At 35.4% G+C, this 26,773-nt stretch overlaps 1 protein-coding gene across 11 annotated transcripts in view; it reads right to left on the bottom strand.

Annotated features, from left to right (window-relative positions):
- Positions 1-26,075, bottom strand: part of LOC119835884 (protein furry) — a 103,340-nt gene extending 77,265 nt beyond the window's left edge. For 3 of the 11 annotated variants that reach the window (XM_038360971.1, XM_038360974.1, XM_038360973.1), the window contains exons 1-25: positions 25,867-26,075; positions 23,853-23,897; positions 23,577-23,698; positions 22,942-23,160; positions 22,530-22,681; positions 22,006-22,205; positions 18,048-18,263; positions 17,410-17,533; positions 16,697-16,918; positions 16,226-16,460; positions 15,297-15,918; positions 14,908-15,091; positions 14,277-14,479; positions 13,655-13,854; positions 13,184-13,257; positions 12,925-13,046; positions 12,538-12,717; positions 9,977-10,102; positions 7,692-7,859; positions 7,187-7,336; positions 6,600-6,763; positions 5,704-5,861; positions 5,360-5,470; positions 4,932-5,086; positions 3,593-3,750 (exon numbers count right to left, since the gene is read on the bottom strand). In XM_038360971.1, the coding sequence (XP_038216899.1) occupies positions 3,593-3,750; positions 4,932-5,086; positions 5,360-5,470; positions 5,704-5,861; positions 6,600-6,763; positions 7,187-7,336; positions 7,692-7,859; positions 9,977-10,102; positions 12,538-12,717; positions 12,925-13,046; positions 13,184-13,257; positions 13,655-13,854; positions 14,277-14,479; positions 14,908-15,091; positions 15,297-15,918; positions 16,226-16,460; positions 16,697-16,918; positions 17,410-17,533; positions 18,048-18,263; positions 22,006-22,205; positions 22,530-22,681; positions 22,942-23,160; positions 23,577-23,646 (4,213 nt within the window). In that variant the 5' untranslated portion in view covers positions 23,647-23,698; positions 23,853-23,897; positions 25,867-26,075. Of the gene's footprint in view, positions 1-3,592; positions 3,751-4,931; positions 5,087-5,359; positions 5,471-5,703; positions 5,862-6,599; positions 6,764-7,186; positions 7,337-7,691; positions 7,860-8,969; positions 9,009-9,976; positions 10,103-12,537; positions 12,718-12,924; positions 13,047-13,183; positions 13,258-13,654; positions 13,855-14,276; positions 14,480-14,907; positions 15,092-15,296; positions 15,919-16,225; positions 16,461-16,696; positions 16,919-17,409; positions 17,534-18,047; positions 18,264-22,005; positions 22,206-22,529; positions 22,682-22,941; positions 23,161-23,576; positions 23,699-23,852; positions 23,898-25,866 lie in introns of all 11 variants that reach the window. The other 8 variants (XM_038360979.1, XM_038360980.1, XM_038360981.1 and 5 more) reach the window with 6 other exon arrangements.
- Between the last annotated feature and the right edge of the window lie 698 nt (positions 26,076-26,773).

Raw genomic sequence — 26,773 nt, 5'->3', positions numbered from 1 at the left:
AGCATGCTACTGTGTTTCGTTCGTTGTGTAGGGGAGCCGGAGGCCCGCGTCCTTTTCCTCACCCTGACCAGTTCTTTATTCCCGTCGTTCATCCTTTCTTTTTCCTTGACTTTTATCCTTTAAAAGCGGGCAATGCATTTGCACGAGACCTACCTCTACGAATATTCATGGGCGGTTGTGTTCGCTTACCGTCATCTTGTGGCCCAATGTTAAATATACAAAGTCAGGTTTCTGAGAGTTTTTATAAACTTCATATTCTCTTCCCGAATTTCAGCTTCGGCATTTTTTATCTTTTGCGTTCGCGCCGCCATTTTCAAAAAAATGTCCTAAAACTGTTTTTTGACGATATCTCATTACTGATTGTTTTTTTTTGACTGAATTCTGAGTTCGCCATTTTCTGACTGATTTTGCGAGAAACTTTTCTATGGATAAATTAAACTAGAGAAGAAAAAAAAATCGGGCATATGTTTTATACAAGGAAGAGAAAAGAAACCCAAAACAAAACCGAACCATTCTAATCTTCTAACTGTAAAAACGTACAAGTGTACAATCAAAATAAAAATAAGTATATAATAAGCGTTTCGCATTCTCACACTTAATACGTTTATTTAGCTAATTTCATACGATTTATATATAAAATATATATAGATATATATACACTGATATTCCGAATCTATTACATAAAAAAGTTCCCCAGGTACTTTTATAAGTACGCGGTTACGAAGCTAATAATATAATAAAAAGCTTATGAAACGATGAAATGTATATACATAAATTACGTTCCCAGCCAATAATAGGTAATTATAAATAAACACACTACAGACATTGTCGTACTATTCGCAACGTATGCTTTTCTATTATGCACGACGCAAATACGGAAAAAAAATCAATATCATAAATTACTCTACTAGCTATGACTTCTATGTTCCGCTAATATTCCATTGGTGTAACAAGAATAATTCGGACATTTTATGCTTTTTGATATACGATGGACATTAATTTTTGAAATACGAATTGCTATAAGAATAACCAATCTACAATAATTTTACACAACACGTAACACACATTTCTTTTCGTGGGGAAATGGTTTAACGTTTCCCCAGTACAGTTTAACTGTATAAGGGGGTATGTGGATCTTGCGCAAGCACCCAAGCCATACCCTCTAAATACCAGCGGCGGCCGTCGATTGCCTGCGGTAACAGCAAACCTTATACCCCCTAAACACATTTCACATTGGCGCATAACCAAAACGCTACACATCGAACACTGAAAGCATTTATGTTCCAATGCAGGCTCAATGCATCGACTAGTAAGCATCAACTAATGATATCATCCTACTGAATTGCTCATATTATTTTCAACCGATGTTCCCGATAACGAAGGAGGATTCTCAATTCGACCGCATGCATATTTTTTGGCAAAGCCAATACTAACCGATATCTGGTCTTAAACCGATTGACGTGATTCATTTTGAGTTAGAAAATTGTTGTATTTTGGTACTATTTTAAAATTTGGAGTGGTAACTCCCCGCCAGAGATGTCGGTGTCAACCTTTTTCGTACAAAAGAGTTATGTACTTCGTTTTATTATATTAAAAACGTAGATTTTATGAACGAGTTCGGATCAAGTTTGGAATGTAAACAATATTTATAATTGTGTTATCAAATACAATTATAATATTAAATCAATCCACAGTCAAATAGTATTATATTTTAAATTAATTACATATTGTTGCTCGATTTAAAAACAGTTTTGAATATGGTCTCATTTATTTGCATCTACATTATATTATAATACAGGCAATAAATATTTACTACATCCGATAAAAATATATACTAGAATAAATCTTTGACGTAAACAACATCAATTGTTTCGAGAACGTTCTTCGAAATCATTAACTTCAACCGCGATAATGTATGCCTTTAGAAAAGACGTCTCGGTTTGAAATTTGCATTGACACTTGCAAATAATCGCTCAGTAATTAAATGTGTGAAGTGAACACAATACAGGAGAAAATGTTTTATTATTAAAGAAACCATAAATGTGTATTTCTAAAGTTATGCGATGTTTAGAAGAAGATACTCGAATTACGTATTAATGTATACATATATTAACGGCAAATTTATAGGATAAAAAATAATCATAATTTTTTATAAACCAAGACAATAAAGCACATTTAAAGCAGCCTGGATCAGCCACTGTTGGAAGTAAAAAAATCGAAACAATTATCAATTTCGCATTCAATTAGCGATACTGAGCAAACAACCTACATAGTATCTAAAATCAACAACACGTACAGAAACTGAACGCTTGACTCGGCTTCGCGCGAGTTGTCCTCGAATAATAACACAGGCTATGTGACTCAGGAACGATTCAGCTTTCTCGCGTTGAAATAATCTTCTCAAATCGGTCTAGTAGTCTTTCAGCAAAAATCGATAAACAAAAAAAAACTAACATCGCGTTACTAAGATATGCAACTATATACAACAAGAAAAGCACTTCGAAACATCGAGCTAATAGATCAAATGTAACTTACCATTATTTCATACGTAATTTACAATAGTGAAATTTCCCTATTCAATATTCCTGATGAATTTAATACTAATTTCCTAGAGCTCCTTTTTGGTAGAATGGAACACGTGTGATTATTGAATGATGAACCAAGACAACCTGGGTTCGATTCCCGATGGGAACTAATAAAAGTCGATGTCTGGTGGAACACAAGCCCTTAACAGTTAATCGATCAGTGAATTAGTCGCGAAATGTGTCTACTCCGTACCCCTAATATGGGTACTCAATTATTATTATTATAAAACAATTAATTTGCAAGGGATTTCCACCATCATCCACACTGACAAATTAAGTGGCAATTTTCTCAAAAAAACAAAAAAAAATAACCTCAAGCACGATCGTTATAACAAATACCGATAATTATAATGGTTTTGACGACATTTAAAACCAACATCTGTCTCCCGGAAAACAAGCAGACTTACCTCGTGATGACTTTAAGCCAAAAACGCCTGAAATCCTTAGGCACGCTCTGTAGCGCAAGTGGCTTGATGTATTTTATTTAGCAAACTTGTAACTGTTTCCTAGTTAGCTTAAAGAAGAGCTCTTTGCATAGCATTAATGACACCAATTTTGAGGATGAATTGAATTGCACAATCAGTAAAACATGAAGGAATGATTCCATTCACCTATCTTTTTTTAAACAATCCATATAAATCCGCATAACGACACGATAATTCAGTAAAATCTATATATACATAAAAATTGCGTGTCACGTTGTTTGACCGCGATGAACTTCTAAGCTACTCAACCGATTTTAATCAAATTTGCGCACCATATGCAGTTTGATCCAACTTGAGATAAGAGAGTATACGTGGGCGGAGCCGGGAGGTGCAGCTAGTAACTGAAAAAGTAATGTATAGAAACTGCAAAGCGCGTGTATCGGACGATTTTATTCCACATCTAAGAACGCCCAAAGGCGCATACATTACATATGCGTGTTCAAGAAATAATAGGATATATGCGTGTATAAGGGACGAAGAAGGCATTCCTATCAGCCAGCCGTTCAAGCGTAAAGCGCTTACCGTCGTCGTCGGTGGGCAGCGGGCCGACGGCGCCGAAGAACCGCTTGTCCAGCAGCTGCAGCAGCTGCAGCGCGCTCTCGTGCACCGGCGCGCGCGGGCAGCCCGTGCACATGAGCGTCACGTTGATGATCGCCGTGTAGTGGTCGCACGGGTACTCGCTGCAATGTTCGCTCAGCGTTTGTATTTGGATCGTGATTTTACGTTTCGTTCCTTGTAATTAGCGAATTATATCCCTAAAACTCACCACTCAACACTCAGTTTTCGCACAAAATGATCAGATTTTTTTTTTTTATTTACATTGTATTTGTATTTGAAGGAAATTGAATATTATTCATTTAAATTTAAAATATATATAGTTAAAAACCAGTAAATCTTTAATAGGATGTTCCAAGATAAAAATTAACGTAAACATAATTCACTAAACTTCGTATATATCTTTCGTAAACAAAAACATGAAATAGTTTTATCATTTATGTAGTAATCATTGAAATCGGTCAATCAGTGTTTAAGTTTATTCGTTATAAACATTCAAAGCACACATTTTTCCTCTTTATTTATATTACTGTGTAAATATTAAGTCAGCTCCCGCTACCGAGGTTCTCGGTTACATTTGAGAGTCAAACGCCAGATTTATTATTTTTTTCAACTTGGGAATTCCTAGCTGTAGGAGTATTACTAAATTAAGACACTGGAGATGTCGCATTGCCTCGCGGCTACTCGGCCGTTGGCGCGTTATTAATTCAATAATTCCTTCATTCGTTGATACTTCCTGAAGTAAATTTAACGTAGAAAAAATTCCATTCGTTTCTAAAGCTTTCTATGATACAAAAATATTTTTTGAATATTATACTTTCTGCATTAATATTATGAATGGAAGAGATTACTCTTTTGTGGTTAAGACACGGTGAAGGTGATCAGACAGAATGTACGTTAGACGGCAATGATGCATTAGACACTGATCTCAACCTTTCCATTGATATTCTTAAACAAGAAAAAATAACATAAATAGGATTTATTTATACTAACCTAAACATTAATTCTGACTTAGCCAGACTGAAACTCATATAATACGTAATATAAAACTGGAAGTGCTAAAGCGTTTTTTAATAGTTATTTATCAAATCCTAGCGAAAACGAAGATAACAGATGAGAAACCATAAATTGAACGCCATCAAATTCTCAAAAGCGTTACATTATAAGCTTGCAAATTAACGCATTACTGTTGGAATCTATCCCGCGAGATTGTACGCACATATATTGCATACATATATATAAAAATGACGATACATATGTACAAGATCCATTCTCCCCCAGTATCCCCCTCCTCCCCAATACTAACCGCGCGCTAAATATAGTGGCAAGTGCCATGAAACAACCGTCGGCAACGCGCGGCGGGCCCGTGAAACACTTGTCCACGGTCCAGTCCAGCAACGGCCCGATGTCCGGGTTACAGTCCAGGAGGAGAACTATCGTTTCCCGGGCCAGCTCGTATATCTGATGGAAACATTATTTTTATAAATTTTGTCTCTATTTGTGTATATATGAAGATTCTTTCTATATGCTGATATACTTTCAATCTAAGAATTACGCCTGTTTAATATGTTTCTCTATATTAAACATGTTTGTAACTTGAATCTCTAAAGACAAATTGACCTCTGTTTTTCCAATAATTTTGCTATTCTGTGTGTTCCTGTTTGTATTATTCCTGTATAAATTCATCATATCATTTGTTGTGTTTTCGGAGAAAAGCATTCAATGTAAACTCACCTTATCATTAGTAGATGAAAGCATTTCGCTCAGCCAAGGGTATAGAGAGCCATCCTCGGCCAGAGCATTTGGCGCGAAACACGGCCCACAACACACCAGCGCACTCATAGCCTAAGAAAAACAATACATTGGTTAATATCTAATCGTCGATATTGCATCAATACACAAAAAGTGTGCACCAATCACACACACACAAACACACACACCAACCAATCACCAATCACACACCTACCCACCTAACAAAACCAGCCACATTCACACACACCCTCGCCACCCACAACCACTTAACCACCAATCTCCCCCTCCCCCTCCCCCACACGCCTCTCTCCCCATCGCCCAATCACCTTAAGCGCGGCCACATTGAGACGCTCATCCAGCTCCGGCGCCGGCGGTTGCGGCACCAGCGCGCCGAGGTGCTTGCCCAGCGGGCCGCACCAGCCCGCGAAAAGCGAGAACAGCGACTTGCACAGCTCGCGTTTCACCAGCGTGCCGTACATTTCCACTGTTACAGTTAAAAGGTCAATGAACATACGAGTACATAATATACATACAAAAATTTCGCCAAATTGCTGAGCAAATTGTTGGCAATTTTAAACTCACTCATTTTATTTTATTTAACATACATAATATACAATGTACATTAAAAAACTCATTTATCACCATCATTTTATACCACTATTCAGAGGAACGTGCCCTGGGATAGGTTCAGTGGAAAATACGAGTGCGAAACATTTAATTAATTTCCTGTTTATAATATTTATATGCACATCGTTTATATCACTTGGAAATAGTCTCTCTCTCTGTATGGTACACACTATCGAGCTAGAACTGCTTATCGGTCTTTATAAATCACAGCTGAAGAAGAGGAAAATCCTATATGATAGGAGGATATTCAGATTTTTCCTATTATACTAAATCATGCGTAAACTTCTCTAGAAATGTTCTACTTCTTTGTGATGCACTAAATATAAAGATTTAAGTATAATCTGCTTAAATATAAAATATTCATTGAGTCACTGTTTTCATCCTATTAATTACACTTTACAGCAATACATTTTTGCTCTTCACGATTGGAAAGTTGTTAAAGCGATATTGATGAGACACCATAACACATACAGACATAAAAAACAGATTTAAAAAAAATTTGATGATTAGAAAGCAACATATTAATCGCGTGTTACCTATGTCCGGTTGAAGCCGAGGCAAGCAACAAGTGGAAAAAATAAATCTACCAACTTACGAGGGAAGCTCTTAATCAGTTCGGTCACAAAATCGGCAAAGGTAAGCCTCTGCTCCCGAGCAGCTGGTGCATCCTTCTCCGCTTCCACCTCCAGACTCTGGCGGACACCCTCCAGGTACTCCGTGAGGGCTGGGTGGAGACCTCCGCCTTCTAGCGCAAAGGGACTGCGGGACATACATTTCATATATATATATTATAACATTTTGACATACAGTAGATCCTCTTTTTGAAGGATTTAGCGTGGTTGTAACGATTTTACATAGGTCACAGTTATGGCAAGGTGCAAATTGTAATAGCATATTCATAATGTGCTATCAATTAACAAATAAATATTAACGCGAAGGCTATATGTCATTGCTGGCTAGAAGTATAATATGTTATATAATGTAACTGCTATGAATACTCCAAATATTAAAATGGGACCAAATGAACCCACCTACGAAAACCCACGGATTTAACGAATAGTATAACCAAAAAAAAATTAACAAAAAGAAATATCGATTATCTAATATCGATTGATAAAATTAGGAAAGAAAACGAAACACCAATAGAATAGTAGGAAAAAGTTAACCAATTAATAGCCTCACCTGATAGCGAAAGTCTTCCGCTGTGCGATTATCAACAGCATCTTGTTGAGGTGCAAGCGCAACGCGTCCCTGCGCCTGCGCCGCCGCATGTTCTCTTGCTTCCGGTCGACCGCTTCGCGTAGAAGTGGGACTAGCTCTTCGAATAGGTCTCTGTTATGTCACGTAAGTAACCGTCAGCAAGAAAACAATATAATCATTTGAAATAATGCACGTTTTGTCAAATGGAAATGAATGAATGATGGATATATGAATAGATATATGTTCGAAGATTATAGATACAAGGATATCAATAAAAAAAAAAACATCCATGGTAACTTTTGTCACTACATTTCCCTTCTTTTTAACTTTAATTACATTTCATTATTAAAATAGTGTAATGTGTTTTATAATTTAAATTATAAAGTGTAATAAGAGTCGTCCTTTAAAAGAAAATTTTCTTGTTTTTTTCATGTTTTACTTAATATCATTTTAACAAGTAGTATTCGTTATCATTTTAACAACTTACTTGAGCGCATCCGGGTTGATATGCCCGCAGGCGGCTACGGCGGCGTCCCGCACCTCCGACACCTCGCACCGGGCGAGCGGCACCGCGAGCTTGTGCAGCGAGCCCGGCGTCGCCTGCGCCCCGCGCGCTTCGCCCCCGCTTCGCTCGCTCAACGAGTCCGGTGACGAACTGTCACACACCACATTACACTCCGGTGTGTTACAACCTCCCACCAACGTAACTTTGCAACTGTACCGCTTATATCGTGTATTTTTCCAGTCACAAATTTACACGGAGGCTACTATACTTCTATCGAATAGACTAGAGTTTTTATTAAACATGCTACTAGTATGATTAGCGTGCGTTAATTTGAGACGTCGATTTTATGAGCGTGTTTCGTTAATTTTAACAGTATATTGTAGTACTAAGTAACGGCACACAATAGGTTAAGGAAAACAATGTGGGGTGATAAGCTACACATGTTGATATTGTTAAAAAAAATATTTAAAATACTAAAACTCTGTTTCTTACTACGGTTTTTAATGAAAAAAAAAGGTTTTAAAGATTTAAAAGATTTGAAATGATATTCTACCGATTACTCAATCGATTAAAAACCATACCATAAAATTACCCACACAGATACACACTCGTAAAAAGGACACCATATTCCAAATACTAATTCCATACAACACAAAACTTACCGAACACAAAACAAAACATAAAACAATTATTATCTAACTAATTGTCATCGCATATGTATGGGTCTATGAATTATGTGTGAAACTGTTGGTAGTAGATAGATGTATGTCTAAAAAGCAACAAATAAGATCTAATTAGGAAGCACAATCATGAAGCTAGAAATCAACTAAAGAAGCGTTTAATGACAGGCGGAATCGAGAGTATTCCGAACAGACAATTAAGAGGATATTCAATAAAGTGTTGACAATTAAAAACATAATAGGGCCAAGGTTTTACTAAAAAATATATGCGAGGATTCCGGGTCTAGGTCAGTAAAGAAAAATCAAGACAAACCTCCATGCCGCGACGACAACATATTACCGTTTTCATAACATTACAAAGAGTGGATCAAACGCAAATCATTATTGAAGAACCGATAATAATAAAACGTGTTCAATACAAATATAGACCCCAATCTTGTGGAAGAAATAACAATTTGCGTTTGGAAGGAAAATCTAAATGTGATAGACATTCGTAATCGACAAGTTCACACACGACATTCATTTGTCTAGAATACATTCACTTCAAGACAAAGTAAAAGAGAATGTATCCCATTGTTACCCCCAAAACGACTCCGGGCACGCAGAGAGGAAGAGGGCGCTATCCGGGAAAATAAAATGTACGCACACGTCAAAATAAACTCGGAACAGCTTCTGATCAGTATTTATACTTTAATGTCGATGGTTTTAAGAATAAGCGCCTTTAAATTTAGTGTTCCAAAATCATCGACTATATTATAATAGTAAGATATTGTAATTAACTCCAATGGTAATGTGTAAGATCTTGTCCTCTAAGGTGTAGTATTGTAGCATGTGGAAGAGTATGTATATAGTCTGTAAATACGCATACATACTACGTGAGAGAATGCTGCCCATGCACAGTGCATGTCTATGTAACGAGGCGACATCGGGGATGAGTCTAGAGATCCATGCTAGAGATGTTTCAAAATCGAAAGATTTCATTCGAATTTCAAAACGATGTGCTTCCGTAACTGAAAAAGCGCGCCAACGTCTTTCGATTTCAAAGCAATGATATTCCAATTAGAAGACAGCGTTCACACATCCCCAGCACTAACAAACAAACACGCAATGGTTATATATATTGATGGTTTTGTCCTGCTAGCGTTACAACACAGCTAACTGATGACAACCCGTTATCGACAATGATGTAGCTGTGCACTGTCTATGCGTGAATGACATTTACATTGACTCGTACAAGCCATTGTAAATTATGAGCGGCGATTCCATCTCACTTCGTCTGACATTTATTAATGGACCTAATTCTACCCAAAACTCTCGCTTACTCGGTTTACTATTTAACGATGTCACTAGTAACACAGAAAATAATTATGTGAGGCGTTTTCTATGGCAGATAATCTATCCTTTCCCTTTACAGTCCATATTTTTTAACCTTTCTGTAACGAATCTCTATCGCCCACGCAGCGTAAAAAAATATTTTGAGTCCAAGGCGATTGTATCTATTCAATTTATTCACGTATCCACACGAACGGATGGAACCGCAATGACATGAACGTATGTGCGTGCACGATATCGAGCGACGGTGGCCACCTCGTCCGCTTGTGGTGCCTGTGCGCGCGCGCATAGCTCAACGGCAGCGTGAAGAAACCGACCGGCGCGTTGAGGCTCTCCGTTGAGGAGGTCAGCTGAGTGCCGAGCCAGCCCTCGCCCTCCGTGCTACAGAACATCCGGTACCATGTCACACAGTCACGCTCGGTGCAGTGTTATACAACCGCTGTTTGCGATTGTCAGCGGGGAGGTGGTCTATTCCGAGTGTTTGTGATGTGTATCCCCTTTTACCGCAGTGTTGGTAGTATAAAGCGGAAGATTGCATGTAATTTTCTGTAGCATCCTAAAGAATACTTTTTTGGACTTGCTTAGTATTTATGATACATTCATATAATTCTCGTGCGTCATACACAGTATAAGACTAAAAGAAAAGGTGGAAAAATCCTATTTTATGCCCTAATCCTGAATTTCGATAGAGTAATATAAAAGAAGTGTACGTGTAACGAATGGCTCGATGATATGTCTACACCATTACACGAACATTGCCATTTTATTGATCTCAATAAAAAATATGAAAACGATGTATTTTATATTAAAAAAGTGGATACGAAATTGGGGTGTGTCATCTAAAAATCTCAGTTCAAACAGTAAATAAATGTGCAGGCTAGTTAATTGTTGCCATTTGTGGCTCCGTGTTATAAGTTTGAGAAACACATGCGTGCCGTTTACACAGATAAAACAGGCGTCACGTTCCATTCAAATATAACTCATTCGTCAAGACAATGTTGTGAGATGTTAACAGAAATTGTGTTATTGTGTAACCTAGAGCATATTTTTGCCAAAACCATTTAATTAGTGCTCTAACAACTATACATAATACCTTCAGTAATAACTTAAAGTTAAGTAATAACTAAAAGTCTCTTAACGTCTGAATTCTACATGATCCTAATACATGGGCTTGAAATTTTAAACTACATTTTACTTACTAATAAACTATATTCAAAATAAATTTGATGCGAATCAACTATTCAAAACCACGAACACGCCATAATACTAAGTGTTTGTTTTGTTCTCACAATCACGATCTACCACAAACTCTATTAATAAAATATTATCATCAAAATTATGCATAAATATTTCTAATGCTCATAGTACGTAGCAAAGTAAGTCTACGTTACGATAACGTATTGCCAATCAAAAACATATATATTGTATAACAAGCTTCAAAGTGTTGTACGTGAGGTGTGTGTGTGTATGTGTATATGTGTGTGTGTGTGTGTGTGTGTGTGTGTGTGTTTAGTGTCAATTAAACATAACTTATAATTATGTATTTGGTCAATGGACGATTATTTTGTTTTCCTTATAGTATAGGGCAAAGTTTGATGACGGGATTTGATAAACTTATTTACTTGGTAAATAATATAATTTATTGTTGTTTTAAAAAGAACTAAAGCATAAAACTTTCTTAATTTAAAATGACCGCCCATTGGACCATAGAAAATAAATGTTTATTCATAATTCCTATTTTATCTTGCTATAAAAAAATATTAGACAAATATTTTAATTCCAATTTCTAAATAATATCTATAATAGTTAATAGTTTTTGCATTTCATAATTAAATTATGACCTATCAGTAATGTATTTAAATGCCGATATCCACATAAATTAAAATATCATTCACTATGAAAAAATTAATATTTTGTTGTTAAACACTTGGATATCGCCGGTTAAATACTGTTCAAGATGGTTAAAAGTTATTTGAATAGAAAAAGGGATCAATACAAATAATGCATCGCCAATGGCACTCAAGTTACGCTGTGAATGTATTAATAAATTAAATAGACAGTTAACAAATAATAGTTTGTTAAATGCAAAAACTATATAGTTTTATGAAATCAACTTGCAGAACATGTAGCTACAGGATATTAATAATTATAATTTTGTATGGTTTTGCAATAATGAGCAGATTTTACAATAATAAAGTTATAACAAACTAGGATACCCGGCCACGGGTTGCTGTGGCTGAGTAATAATTTAAAATATTAAGATTATAAATTATTGGGATAATTAATGGAAATAATAACTATCCTATATGAGTTGATGAAGAGTTCATTGGGAACATACATCATGACACTGGATTTTTACATATATAACAAATATTTTAAAACCTACACTATATGTAGTTGATGCATTTAAGCCTAGTGCCATATTTTACTATTGGTCAGGATTTTATTGTACTTAATTACAATATTAACAGTAATTAACCTCAGTATACACAGCGTTTTCACCACATCATAGCTATACCTTCACATTTTAATTCTCCACTAAGTCAATGATAGAATAACAGATTTGAACAGCTTTAATATTCAAGCTTAAAACTACATATTTGATTTCATTCGAAACTTAAAAAAATTAAATTTTGAGTCTACATGATCTGCAAGCTATCATATTTATCAAAAACTTAATCATAATATGGGACCCTCCCTTCACCCCCCCCTTAAAAAATTATCTAAATCCATTTTAAAATCAAAACCGCATGGAAACATATCAGTCTTCGGTTCCAGGTCATTTATTTTGTGTCCACCACCTACGTGATACATACCTGAGGCTCAAGTCCGGGCTAGCACACCTCACCACCGGGCTGGGCACAGCCGGTACCACGAGGTATGCCATGGTGAGATAGTACTTCCACACTTGCATGTAGCCGTCTCTCTCCTTTTCCGGTTTGCGTGGCAGAGCCGGTCCTCGCGAGAGGAGCGACGCTCGGTTGTCGTTCACTGGTCTGTTTCGAGGGAATTGTGATTCGAACTTATACACTATTTAAGATTTATGATTCGAGTTTAATGTCATCATTTATGTACATACCACATATATATGTTTAAAATTTTTTAAAGAATATTCACATCATAACAAGGCGAAGATAATTTTTATTTTTACATAATTAAAAAGCACAACCTTTTGTCGTAGCAATATAGTACAAAATACATACGCTGGTTCAATAATAGTGTACAAGGCGTGTATCCTGGCGTGAAGTATGGGCCAGGCCTGCAGCACTGTGGTGGGACATTTGGCCGGTACCCGGTTCTTTTCCAAGAGGCCGAACAGTATCACCTAAATGGGAGAAAAGTTTCTTAATACAGAGAGAAGCTTTACGAAATCCTTGTAAAATTGTTAGTTCATATAAGGAAAGGTTCGACCTCTCTTTTCATAAAAGGTAATAAGAAAAACACCAATATATAAGTACTTACTTCCCAAGGATCAGCGCCGTTCGTCGAACTGCCGCTCCAACTATTTTTGGACGAGGTTTCATCGTGTTGTAGGCCTACGAAAAAAAAAATATTTATTACATCAACATCACTCTGCCATGGTATATTTTTCTATTAACTTATTATCACATGTATTTTTCACACTAGCTCTTACAATACAATTTTGCTTAGAGCAACCTTTCTAAGCACTTACCAAGCATCCACACAGCATATGTCCTCACATGATTGAAAAACCTACCTACAACACAATACTAAACTACACTCCTCAAGCACTAACGAATAGATCACATTCACATAGTATATCCCACTATCCACATCCCCCCCCCTTGCTGCAACTCTGTATTCACAATAACCAATAGTGGCATGAACCCCCGCTCCTTACTTCAACACCCTATATTCAAAGTAACCAGCAGTGGAATGATAACCCCTACCCTTTTTACCACACGCACTCACCAGCAGTCCAGACGGGGTGCGTCCGTTCGACCAGCCACACGAGGTCCGGCTGGCCGGCGGCCAGCAGCGCCTGCTTCTCAGTGGGTGGCAACAGGCCAGCGCAGCGCTCGGCGAAGTGCGCCACGTGCGTGTCCGCAGCGTCTATCAGCGCTGGCTCCTCGCCGGTCAGCTGCAGCCGCTCCAGCAGGCACTTGCTCTCTCTGTGATACGATACGCGCTATTTTCTCGTGTTTCATTTTACGCCAGTATTTTACATTGAGAATTGAAGACTTTTTAACTTCAAGACATGCAACATCTTAGTCTCCCAATGACCACGCTCGCTGTACAGATTACAGTGGAGCATCAAGTTAAATTATTTAATGAATAAATCACGTTTAAAATCCGTAAAATCATTAATTATAAATAATACGCGCTTTATGTTTCCGGATACTATAATTAGCGGCGAATTTCTTTAGCGCTTGTCAATCCTGCGCAGAAGTTAAAAATAACTTATTTGAGTACAATATTATCCATGCGCACCTATCCCTTCCACTCTTCACTCAGCGCTACAGTTTCGTGTCGTCTATTATAAATCAAGTACGTAAGTTGTTTACAAGATACAAACAAAAAAAATAATAATCACCTCAAGATATGAACAGCCAATCTTCTCGGATACGCTTTGCACTGGCAAAGCATCACCAGACCCAAAGCCTCCGCACCTCGTATGACTGACGCTAACGGCTCCAGCTTTGGGGGCGCTGATGAAGCCGGCTCACCGTTCTTCCAACTGGTGATCAGTTGCAGCAACATGCGGAGACCATTCTCGACCAGTTGTGGTGATGTGTCCTGGGAAAATTAGCAATATTTCATAATATGTTTATACAAATACTAATAATATAAGAGTTGGATTGTTTGTTGCTAATCTTAGGAACTTATGGATCAATTGGATCAATTTCAAAAATCCGTTCACTTTGTTTGTATTATTGTATAGTTATTTTATTGGTTATGTATGTGATCCCTGATGCAATAGACTATATAAGTTACACGGACGAAGATAGAACTGACGGCTAGTGACGTATAATAATAATTTTAAGGAATGAAAACATATGGGTGTTACCTAAGGAAGCATTTATGTTGCTTTTGTCTAGCTTGTGAAATCCATTTAATTCCTTCCAATAAAGAAAAAAACCTTTATTTTAAGTAAAGCAAAGTTATACGTAACTGGATCAAATAATCGGAACCCATTAGATTACATTTAACTATTCAACTCATACCTGTACTTCCTTAGCAAGGAACTGTGTGAATCCAGCCAGAACATCTTGTCTCCACTCCGGGAAGTCCACTATAAGGGTCTGGAGGCTTTGGAAGGAGAGGCCACGAAGTTCTTCATCCATGTGAACAGTGAGGCGACATAGGAGGTCCACCAGCTCACTTGGACTCATGCCTTCCGGAATTAACCTGATATAGTAAAATGCTTTGATAAATATTGATTTTTCCTTTTTTTTAAACTTAAAATTCTTATAGGTATTATCAATAATTATAAGTGTATTGAATTTAGATAAATATTAATAAAAAAGCTAATTTGAAATAAAGATCATTGAATACCTCATAAAATGATAAAGACACATACAAAAAATTACAAAAGTAATAATATTTTACGCACCTTGGTATAGCAGCAACACATGTCCTAAACAAATCAATCCGCGGCTTTCTTTCTCCCGTATTAATCTCTTGCTCCTTGGTCACATTCTGCGTGTTAGTCAACATCAACGGCCTCCCGTAGTGCGCATCCAACGCCCTCAATATCTCAACCAGCACCCTCCGTACATATGGAAAGTATGCGCTCATTCCAATCGACTGCGCCGTTTCGTCCGTCAACATTTTGTTCAGGAAAGTTTTCTTCACACGTAGCGTATTGCCGGATGGTAATGTCCCCGATGTTCTGGGCATGGGTGGTTCCCCTTCCTTCTGCTGGAGACTATCGGCCACTACGAGAAATGCACGTAGACCAATCGACATCCTCTCCGGTGTTAATATTATCTTAATAGGCCGCCCCACCATAAGCAAGTCGAAAACTATTTCGCGCATAGCAAAATCCAGTCTCTCTTGCGCTATAAATTGTATGATTTTAACGAAAATATTCAGCGGTGTGTCTCGTGGTACCACGCCCTTGGAGCCCTTCGGGAAGAGCGAGTTGACGATGCTCTGTAAGCGAGATTGCGTCGCGGAATTGCTTTCGCATTTTATCCTGATCATGTACACCCAGAGTAAGCGGTATAGTGATTCTGAAATTAAAGTAAATTTTTATTATCATTTGTAGATTCGTAGACAATTTTATATTCTTAATAAACATATGAATATAAACATAAAATTCATATGTCCCCACTGAAAGCTAGTGTGTAATTTTCTTTTTTTTGGTTTTCAATATTATTTGAACATAAAATACTTTGATTTGACTAAGATGTACATTAAAATTTTCTAGTGTTATTCAATGATTAAAAGTAGATAAACCGTTAAAACATTATCTATGGAAATAATACATAACCTTGTTTTTGGTTTAAAAAAAAAATCACTGTAGACAAGAGTCCTTACCCAACGCGACTCGACACATCTTCGGGTCCCTATTCTTCAGATGCGACAGACACATAGCGAGAAAGCAGTGCCAGTTGGCCAGGAAGAACTGCTTCTGCGAGACGCAGAGCAGGCATGTGACGAGCGGGAACAGCGCGAGCCGGTGCTTCGACTTGGTGCTCGCGTCCAGCGTGTGGCTGTACAGCATCTCGACGAAGTTCTTGAGGCACGGCACGTTCACCTCGTTCTTTACCGTCTGTATAGGTAAATTATGATATTAAATGATATTTAAAGAAATTTCTAGGGCATAGGATTATTATACTGAATTAAAATCTGTTAAAAAAAGATTCATGACAATACTTTTTAACTATTTTCACAATAACAGTACAAAAGTTTCATCAGTAACTTCATTGTAAGACCAAGATTGTAACTACCTACCGAGACGATATCTGTAGCGCTTATTAGGTCTACAACAAAAATTTCTTTACTCACCGCAGCCACAGGCACCAATATTTCCACAAACAGTCCTGCCAAAGCGTGTCTTATATCCTTGTCCTTCACTTCGAGGAAGTATTGGGCACACTCTGTGAGGAACTGGAAGGAGGCCTCGAACTCCTCTATGGGGACCATCTTGACTCGGAAGAACTTCATTCCCATTAGCAGCGATATAATGGACTGAGTGGCGTGCGGAGATGGCTCACGGCTCTTTAGTTCCTGTTGTTAGAAAAGAATAGTATACAAATTATAAAAATAAAATAATTCTGTTTGTATTTGATGCTTGCCATTATTGGAAATTCAAATATAAAAGTGTATTTATCTTCAATAAATAACCGAAAAATGCATATGGATATTTAAGGATCATTTATTTCAATTGCTTTATATGCTAAAAGTGCACTAGAGAAAAATGTGTCCCTGAATATGAGGTGAAACAAGTAACCAAATATTAAAATACTAGCTGCGCCCCGCAGTTTCACCCGCGTAAGTCCTTATCCTGTAAGAATATCGGAATAAAAAGTTGCCTATATGTTGTTCCAGTTGTCCAGCTGTCTGCGTACCAAATTACAGTGCAATCAGTTCAGTAGTTTTTGCGTTAAAGAGCAAAAAACACACACACATCCTTACAAACTTTCGCATTTATAATATTAGTAGCATAGGATACTATACAACTTTTAGAGTGAGATAATAAGATCCAATAGAAAAGCTACCTTAAGTTCGGCGGTGAAACGTTTGCGCACAGAGGCGAAACGCGATTGCGCGAGGACTCCAATAACTTCTGCGTATAGATCAGCGATGATGTGCACGTTAGCTGCGTTCGGGTTCGATTGTAGGCTAGGAATTGTTTATTTCATTATGAGAATAGTTATTATTTTGTGTATCGTTGAAATTTTTACACTAAAAGTGGAGTTCAATTCACAAAGTATTAAAGTCACTGTTGCAGCAACTGTTCTAATACAATACATTTTTGACTACTATACCCTAGGCTTATATATGATCCTATTTAATTTTGAAATGCTGAATAAGGATTTTGTAATGATGCTTGAATTTGTCTTTATTGAAGAAACTGTAATGGTATGGTTAAGGATTTATAGTTTACTAGCTGCGCCTCGTGGTTTAACCCGCGTGAGTCCGCATTCCGTAGGAATATCGGGATAAATATCGCGTATATGTTATTACAGTTGTCCAGCTATCTACGTACCAAATTTCATTGCAATCGATACAGTAGTTAAGGCGTGAAAGAGGTTACTCTTTCACTGTTTGTTAAAACACACACACATCCTTAAAATATTTCGCATTTATAATATTAGTAGGATTAGTAGGAAGGGTAATAAAATCAAACACTCACCCCTCTTTATAATTGAAGCGTTTGAAAGCGACATTCTCAATGTACTGCACGAGGTCCTCGTGCCCAGGGTGGAAAGGCAACTGTTTCAGGACCTCAATCAGGGCCAAGCAGAATAGGAACTCCACTGCAAGATCTCTTCTCTCCGCGTGTAGCTCTTCGCAGCTCCTCTCCACTTGCTCTGTGCCAGCACCACTGCCTGACACTATGTAGATGATGCTGGGAAGTAATTAATACAGAGTAAGCAATTGCTTATTATGCAGTCGTATATTTCTGTAATGTCTTGCAATGTTGCAATATTTATGCGTGGTATAGTGAGGAGTCTTTTCCTCTGTATGGCGATAGACGCAGGTTAAGGAACTAAATTCTTCATACTTTTGAAATATTGCATGTTTAAAGCCCATTGATTACAACTAATAATAATTTATACAGGTCTATAAAACTTAAGCTTTAAAAATCCAGCTAAATACAATTATTATAGAACAATAAATAAATAAATAAATAAATAATTAAAAAACAAACAAATGTATGAAATTTGACTCAACATCTAAATAATTTTAACACATATTGAAATCTATATGCCTGGCAACTCTGCCTGTAGCATTCAGAGATTACGTATACATTCAATGATAAAAGCATTTTCGAAATCGGTCTGTTATAAGCCAAAAAAAACAAACTCTTCAGCTTCATTATCTCTATACAAGTATAGATAGTACAGAGAGGTTATTAGACTAGTAACATCCATGTGAAATCGATTTTTTTTTATTGAAACAAAAGCGCTTAAAATACAATACTTCCGTGCAATCAATGGAATCGTCTTAGTTTTAAAGAAATCTAAAAACATACATGTATATATAAATAACATGTATTTTGGTTTCAAAACAGATTTTCTAAAAGCAGCACAATAATATATAGTATAAGCTGCGATCAATATTTGTGAGTAGTAAAAAGACGAATGACACTAGTAAAATCTTATAGCGGTTCCATATGACACAAATATCCCATCATCTTATGTTAAAATTTATGTAATTAAATAAATTCACATGTAAACTGCTTAAATTTGCATAGGCAATAAATTCGGTCTAGTGGTTCATTTCCAGACGTAGGGCCGCTGCAAATGCATTGCTCGCTGAAGAGCGATAGAGGATAAGGAAAGGATTGACGACGGGAATAAAGGAATATACTGGGAAGGGTGAGGAAAAGGATACAGTCCTCTCTCGTTTGAGTAGGTTTGTGTAGTGTAGACCCACTATTAGATTCAAGAAATCAATACCAAGCTCTAATACAAAACAAGTCAAACTATCACAAGGCTAGTTATAACATATTTAATAAAAGAAAATAATCTATCATTGGTTCAATAGAAATCACACATTACAACACCAGAGTGCGTAAGATAAATAAAAATAAAAAACAAAAAATTCATATTATAAACTTGATACAATGGCATTGTATTTTTTATTGAATTGTTCATGTTTATACGTACCAACACGTTTTATGTAGTTCGCAATGCAAAATTTACATTTAATGTTAAATGTAATTAAATATTTAAGTAACGCTAATTTATTTTAATTTTAGTCAAACATAATTTTACGTGTGTTTATTTGCAGATTGACCGCACTTTTGGTACAGTGGTTAACGCCTGAGCATAAAGCCGAGGGTTCGAGTGATTGTAGTGAATTCGATTTCTGATGAGGACTAAAACAATTTTTAGATGTGGCAGGCCACAGAAGGTTGCTTATCCGTAAGTAAATACGATCAGTGAAACAGATGTATATTGCATCGGTATACTACGCAATACACAAATAAATGTCCGTTATTTATACTGTCTGTCTACATACAACATTTTAGCCAAATTGGGCCGCTTTCTTCTTGTCAATATGATTGACTAAGGAAATATGAATACAAAGCCAAATAAATAAACATTCGCATTTATTCCATTTTCGCATAGCAAAAGATTATAACATAAATAAAAATAAACAGTGTAATTAGCATTATTTCACATATTATGTAGGTATTAACGCTAACAATGATTATGAACATTTCTTAGCGTCCACTGCAAATTTTAATTTAAATGAGACACGGTCTGACTTTTTTTGGTTAGAAAATACGACCACAGACGTCTTGAGGTCTGGTTCGAATCCCGTCTCGACACTGTTCTTCAAACTTAATATTTCTTAAGATACCTTTAATATAGTCGACACCAATTGAAAAGCTTAAAAAAATACACTTCGCTTGATCGCAGAGTGATAAAAAAAACAATATCGCCAAGGTAAATCAAAATATTTCGCTTTGCAAAACTAATTTCAAGGAAAGCACATTCAAGAATTTTCTTCTATAAACTGACACAAGCGATTTCCACACTCTCATAGAAGGAAAATTTGCTGCATATAACTCGTCTCACTTGAATTGTATAATATGCACATATCTTGCATTACATCCCCCACTCTTTCTTTATGTGGGACTAGCGGTCCGCCCCGGCTTCGCCCGTGGTACGTTTATAGCCTTTCTCAATAATTGGGCTATCTAACAGTGAAAGAATTTTTGAAATCGGACCAGTAGTTTCTGAGATTTGTGCGAAGAAACAAACAAACAAACTCTTCAGCTTTATAATTTAGTGTAGATTATACACATAGAACAGACAATCAGTCAAAATTTATGATGACATTTTAACTTTCTAAGGTGATGCATACCTTTCCTATATTTTTACACGTATATACCTATGTTAATTAATTAAAAAATAAACCTCATAGCACATTATAATTAAGATAATAATCGCTCAGTTGCGCACACAATTACTAGACTAGCTATCTTTTTACTATTCCCATGTCAATAATTGTTAAAAATTTGAACCTGTGGTTCATATGCAATTTTTTATAGTCACACAATATAAAAGTACAATGAGATTGAATAATTCCACACTTTAAATAATTTAAAATTAAATAACGTAAATTTATCTCTCGCATATATTTTCTTCGCTAAACAAAATAAATAAACGTAATGTAAACGTATATATAAAAAGAATACCGTTTTTGCAGCTTCTGAGATTATATCACATATGTATATATAAGTTCAATGACACAGAATTAAACTCTAACATAATACACATTATATTTACCAATAACTAAAGTAAAATATAAGCAACATTAAAGAAGCAATAAATGCGCAATCAGCTCATTAAATGAGATATAAACAAACAACTGTCTACATTTATTAAACAAATAATGATGCGAAAATAATACAATGCATTAACTTCTGTTCTAACTCACTTCAAGGACATGCATGACCTCTTTTTTTGTACAACACTAGTTTTTTATTCTAAATGCATGTTATTACACATACACATGAATCTTCTTATCTTCTATCTTTTTGATTCACTCTATTAAAGAAAACCTCATCAAAATCTGTTGCGCAATTTCAAAGATCTAAGCATACCGAGACACACACGTCGTAATGCGCCTTTGTTTTATACTATGTAGTGAAATATCGTGAAATATGTCAGTGAAACAACACTAGCGGTCCGCCCGGCCCCGTTCGCGGTACATGTAAGGCTTTAAGCTTAAGGATGTCGTATGTCTACGGTGAAATTCTTTTTTAATACAGTCGGGAGTAGTTCCTGAGATTAGTATGTTCAAACAAACAAGCTCTTCATCTTTATATAATTAGTATAGATTAAAATTGATTTCATATTAAAAGATTAACTACAGAGTTTCTTGCCTGCTCCTATAGAAACTGTTTTCCAAAGCGGAAAATGGTAAAACTATTCAAAAGCGTTTTTAGAAGATGTCTAATTAAATAAATGCATGAGTCTGAATGTTCATAATATGTTTCATATACTAATGTCAATTCAAGGTGTCAGCAAGTATACACACACAACTAATATTACTAAGCTAAAATACGTTTATCTTATGATTACTAATTAAAAGAAATAAAATGACCAATTGTTGTTCCCAAACTACCATACCTTTTATTCCTCAGATCTTGTTGCGGTTTCTTCGCCTGTTCGCTCAGTTGTGGCGAGTCAGCCATTTGCCGTTCCAGCCAACCGAAGAGCGCCCGCAGCAGGGAGGGTAGACAGTGCTCAGCGACCGTGCCAAAGGCTGAGAGGATCTGATCCAGTTGGGGATCTTCGCCCCGTTGCAATGTCTTGTTAAGCGGCTTTTCCTGAAAAAAAGCATTTATATAAGTCACATGAATAGCTTTAGAAAGCATCAAGACATCAATTTAAGGGTAAAGTTTAAATTTTAAACTCATAAAAGAATTACGATTCTTTACATTTCAATAATTTTTGTTTACATGTGAAAGATAGGATTACTTCTTTCTAAGCTTTGCTTTGCATAAAGCAAAACTTATGAAGATTTAACTAAAATCTTCTCATTTAGATAACGTTTGCCTTAATACACAGTAAGAAAGTGGAAAAAGTTAACCTTTGTGTGTTTTTAATTATGAGAAATATATAATTAAAAATAATAATTAGAAATAAGGTACCAATGGTTCGGACATAACAGCCTCCATCTTTCTCTCGGCCTGCACTGTAAACTCTGTGAAGAGGAGCCTCATGACGAACTCGCCCGGCCTCAGGTCGGAGTCCGGAGGCGCCAACGTCGGCCCCTTGTACTGGCCCCATGGTAACATTGAACCTGGTAAATAAGTATTTAATTATATTTTATGATCACACATATAGCAGGAAAAAGAAAGTTTCCTATTTGCTCAGGTCCCATGACAATAGTTATTGTTTGGGAGAATATTTACAATATAATACAACACAATTTTGTAGTAGTAGCTGACAATTATTTACCAGAATAACAAATTAACCTTAGAAATATTAGTTATAACTTAGCAAGTTAATCCACGCTGCAACTGTATGGTGCTGTAAAAGAATACCATACGCAGAACTCACCTCTACTAGAAATATACGAAGCTATACTATTGCCCGTGTTCCGGATGTCAATAGACGGCGCCAATGTTTTATCCTGCGAGTGCGGGCCCAATTCAGAGCTCGTATCGCTGTTCGGTGCGTGACCGTCCACTACGTCATGCCGGTGTTCAGATAGCACGCTGCCTTCTGACTCCGCCTCACTGGAGACCATAGACGACGGCGCCTCTTCTGTCCCTGAAGCTATATGATTGTATATTCAAACTAAGCATAACCTCGAATATTGACCACTACTTGAATCCTATACCATTATAATCTCAATACAATCAAGTTTGTCGTTTTGCTTTCTGAGATCGCCGCTAAAGTCGTATCAACGATGAGACTTTATAGTAAATAATTAACATCAATTCTGTTTTGAAATTAGAAAACTTGTTGACTTTTCTTCTTAAAAAAGTAGTAATCAGTTGTCATAACAGCACCTGAATGAGATGCTTATTATAAAAAAATAAATGCAAACAATTGCTACATAAGGCTTGGTGACACTAATGAAAACTAATGAAAAACATAAATCTTGCATTCAAAAACAAAAACAAATAATTAAAATTACATGGCAGATGTGTGAGATAAGGTTAGGAGGGTGATAACAAACATAAACTAACCTGATACATCTTCTGGATGGCCATCAGATGGAACAGTACTTAGCCAATCTGATTCTTCGGATGTCATCATATTGAATGATTATTGATGTTTGAAACTATGTTTAAAATTTATATTAATAATGCTGCAACGAAAAAGAAAATGTGTCATATGTATTAGCATTGAAAATTTAAATAAATGTTACGGGTGAATTGGAAGCACATGAATAAATAAGCATGTAGATTCTGGTGGAAATGTTATGGCATGAAACACTATTGCAATTACTAAGCAAACCATACCTTTGATAGCATTACTTGATGTGATCCAATTACGCATCATGGCATCTGAGGACAAACCATCAAAGGGAAAGCTAGTATTAAATAGACACATTCAATACAACAAAAGTAATTAACTAATCCATGATTTTTTTTTCATTCTTCTATTAAATTAAATTCTCAATTATAATTATTATGAGTTATATATATTATGAATTTTAAATTTATTTGATTTTAATTTTGTTTTTCAATATTAAAAAATTATGCATTAAATTCTTTGATATTTCACATTACATATACAAATAAAAATCACTTGCTTTCAATGTAATATACAGTATAATTGAAGATCTTCATAGAATGAAAATGTAATGGAATTATTAATAAAGAAACTTTAAATCTTTGAATCACCATTATATCTAGCTTACATTTATATTTTTATATGCTCTTTAGTTTGACTGACTAAAAAGATTTATACTGGCTGATTAATTGGAAATATGCAATGAAATAGCAATTTGTTTCCTAAACATATCTATACATGCTATATTTTGTGCTTCTGATGACAGATTATGATGGTTTTTATCATAATTGCCATTCCACTGCTATGGCACAAGCCTCTTTAGGGTACAGGCCATAATAGTGGCTTCATTACGAAATTTTTTCTTCTCCACTTCAAGCAGTGGTGAAGTGGATAAAGCATTAATAAATTGAAGAGTCAATTTATTTCCTGCACGCTCCTCTGGTCTCAAACGCATGATTTTACAATTGAAGTCCAAGGTCCTTACAATTGAGTCTCCACTGCATCTCATGATGCCTTAATCATCCACAATAAATAAAATAATTTTAAAGATAAATCGTTACATCCTTGTAATATATTTAATGTTAGTATAAAATATGAGTAGGAACTATACAAAAGTAATTATTTCATATCATAAGCTTATACAATGTAATCTTTTCTTAATATCATAGTGGGCAAATAAGCTGGTGGGTCACCTGATGGGGAACAACTATCACTGCACATAAACATTTGCAGAGATAATGGTTCTGCTATTTTTTATTGTAGGATTACAAGCAGGCAAAATAGGGAATATAGAAATTATTAACAATGGTAATATAGGAATAGACTAGTAAGGGTAAGGAAAAGGATATGGGCCTCTATACTCCATGTGTTACAATATTCTTATTGATTGATTGGTTGTAAAGTACAATAATTTTTAAGTATACTTATTACATATAATATATTTATCCTTATTGAATTTCCCTTTGAATCAAAGCTAATAGTCCACACGTATTATAAAACATAAAGCTCATTTGAAATAATCAAAGGACCATTGTAGTTTTGTACTGTTATCAACATAATTTATTGCTGTTTAATTGATATAATGAGCTCATATTTTGCACACACATCTAGTCAGTTAATATTGGAAATAGGAACAATTGCATCTCATAAAGCTCATAGCATGTTAAGTTGTACTTTAGACAAATTTTGTGTTATCTATGCCTACATACACTCACATGCATTGAATGAATCATGTTTATTTATATTGGCTGTTTATTATTGAATACAAATTTTTATTACACATTAAAAGTTTTGTGTGGTTTCCACACTGAGCATGAGTCATGCTTTTCTGTGTAAAAAATTGTTAATGGTCGATGATAGCTCTTTATTAGACGGCATAAAATGTTTGTTTAAATTTTAATAAGTAATTAATGAAAAAAATATGTATATTGAGGAAAATTAATGCACATACAATACTCACATTTTACAATTATATTTATATTAATTGCTTAATTTGTAGAAAGACGAGGTAAGAGTAATATTACAATGAAATGTTTATTTGGATCAATAAAATAAATGCGTTATATTTAAAACTGGCCAATTAAACAAAGAATTACGTAAATTATTCTTTCTTAACGTTTTTGCAACGCAATTAGCGCCAGCAATTATTGAACGAACAAACAATACTATCGCAAATAAAGGAATATGAATCAATATTACTAATCGATACAAAAATTATAAACAATATAATAAATTATGTACCTACACTTTCCCGCTAGAACAATGCACTAAAAACACATCCATTATTAACATATTGATTTAGACACATAAAATAAATCTACAAACAGCAAAAAGCCTAAATCAGAGTCACAATCGCATGGATTCAAGTTGTTTCAGACCACTTTCAGACAAGTTAGAATTTTATTTTTTGACCCTTTTGACAAATTGGATTATGCGACTAAACGTCAAACAGAGATTTTCCGAAGCATATCTAACCGCATAATAGTCGTTCCATACGATATTGTACAGAGTGATTATATTACGATATTGAAATATTCTCACAGAGTGTTTGTGGTTCACCACTTATTAAAATTTATGAGTTTTAAAAAATGTATGAGCTTTAATATGATAAAGGAAAATTTTAAATTTTAAAATTAACAAAGACTAACTAAATTAATAATAATTTATTATAAATGTTTGTTGATCGTATTTCAACAAAAAAGAGACATCACAATATTTAATCAATATGCTATTCCGTTAAACTTATATTAAGGGTTGAATACATTATTCAATAGCTTCATATACTGTATACAAAAAATGTCGTATACGCTATTGGAAACTGCACCAACTTTTGCGAATATATACATTCGCAAAGGATGGTGATCGCTTACCATCAGGCGAACCATCAGCTCAGTTGCCCGATAAGACTTAAAAAATTGTAATACATATAAAGAAGTTGCCACAAGGACATGAAAACATTTAGTGAAAAAACAATTCGACTATTACCTGTCACTCAACATGAACAAGTTTGGCTTGTAATTTGTATCAAAATACTCCATGTTTGGCACATGTACAGATAGATGGTCGAAAAGTTAATATTGTGCCTAGTGTACTGTGTTTATCAACACGTATGTTTTGCATTGGAAACATCCTAATAATAATTAATTTC

Source organism: Zerene cesonia, chromosome Z (assembly GCF_012273895.1).
Source record: "Zerene cesonia ecotype Mississippi chromosome Z, Zerene_cesonia_1.1, whole genome shotgun sequence".
In the NCBI taxonomy this organism is placed as follows: Eukaryota; Metazoa; Arthropoda; class Insecta; order Lepidoptera; family Pieridae; genus Zerene; species Zerene cesonia.
Note: the sequence above shows the minus strand (reverse complement) of the source record. Positions and strands in the feature narration are given on the sequence as shown.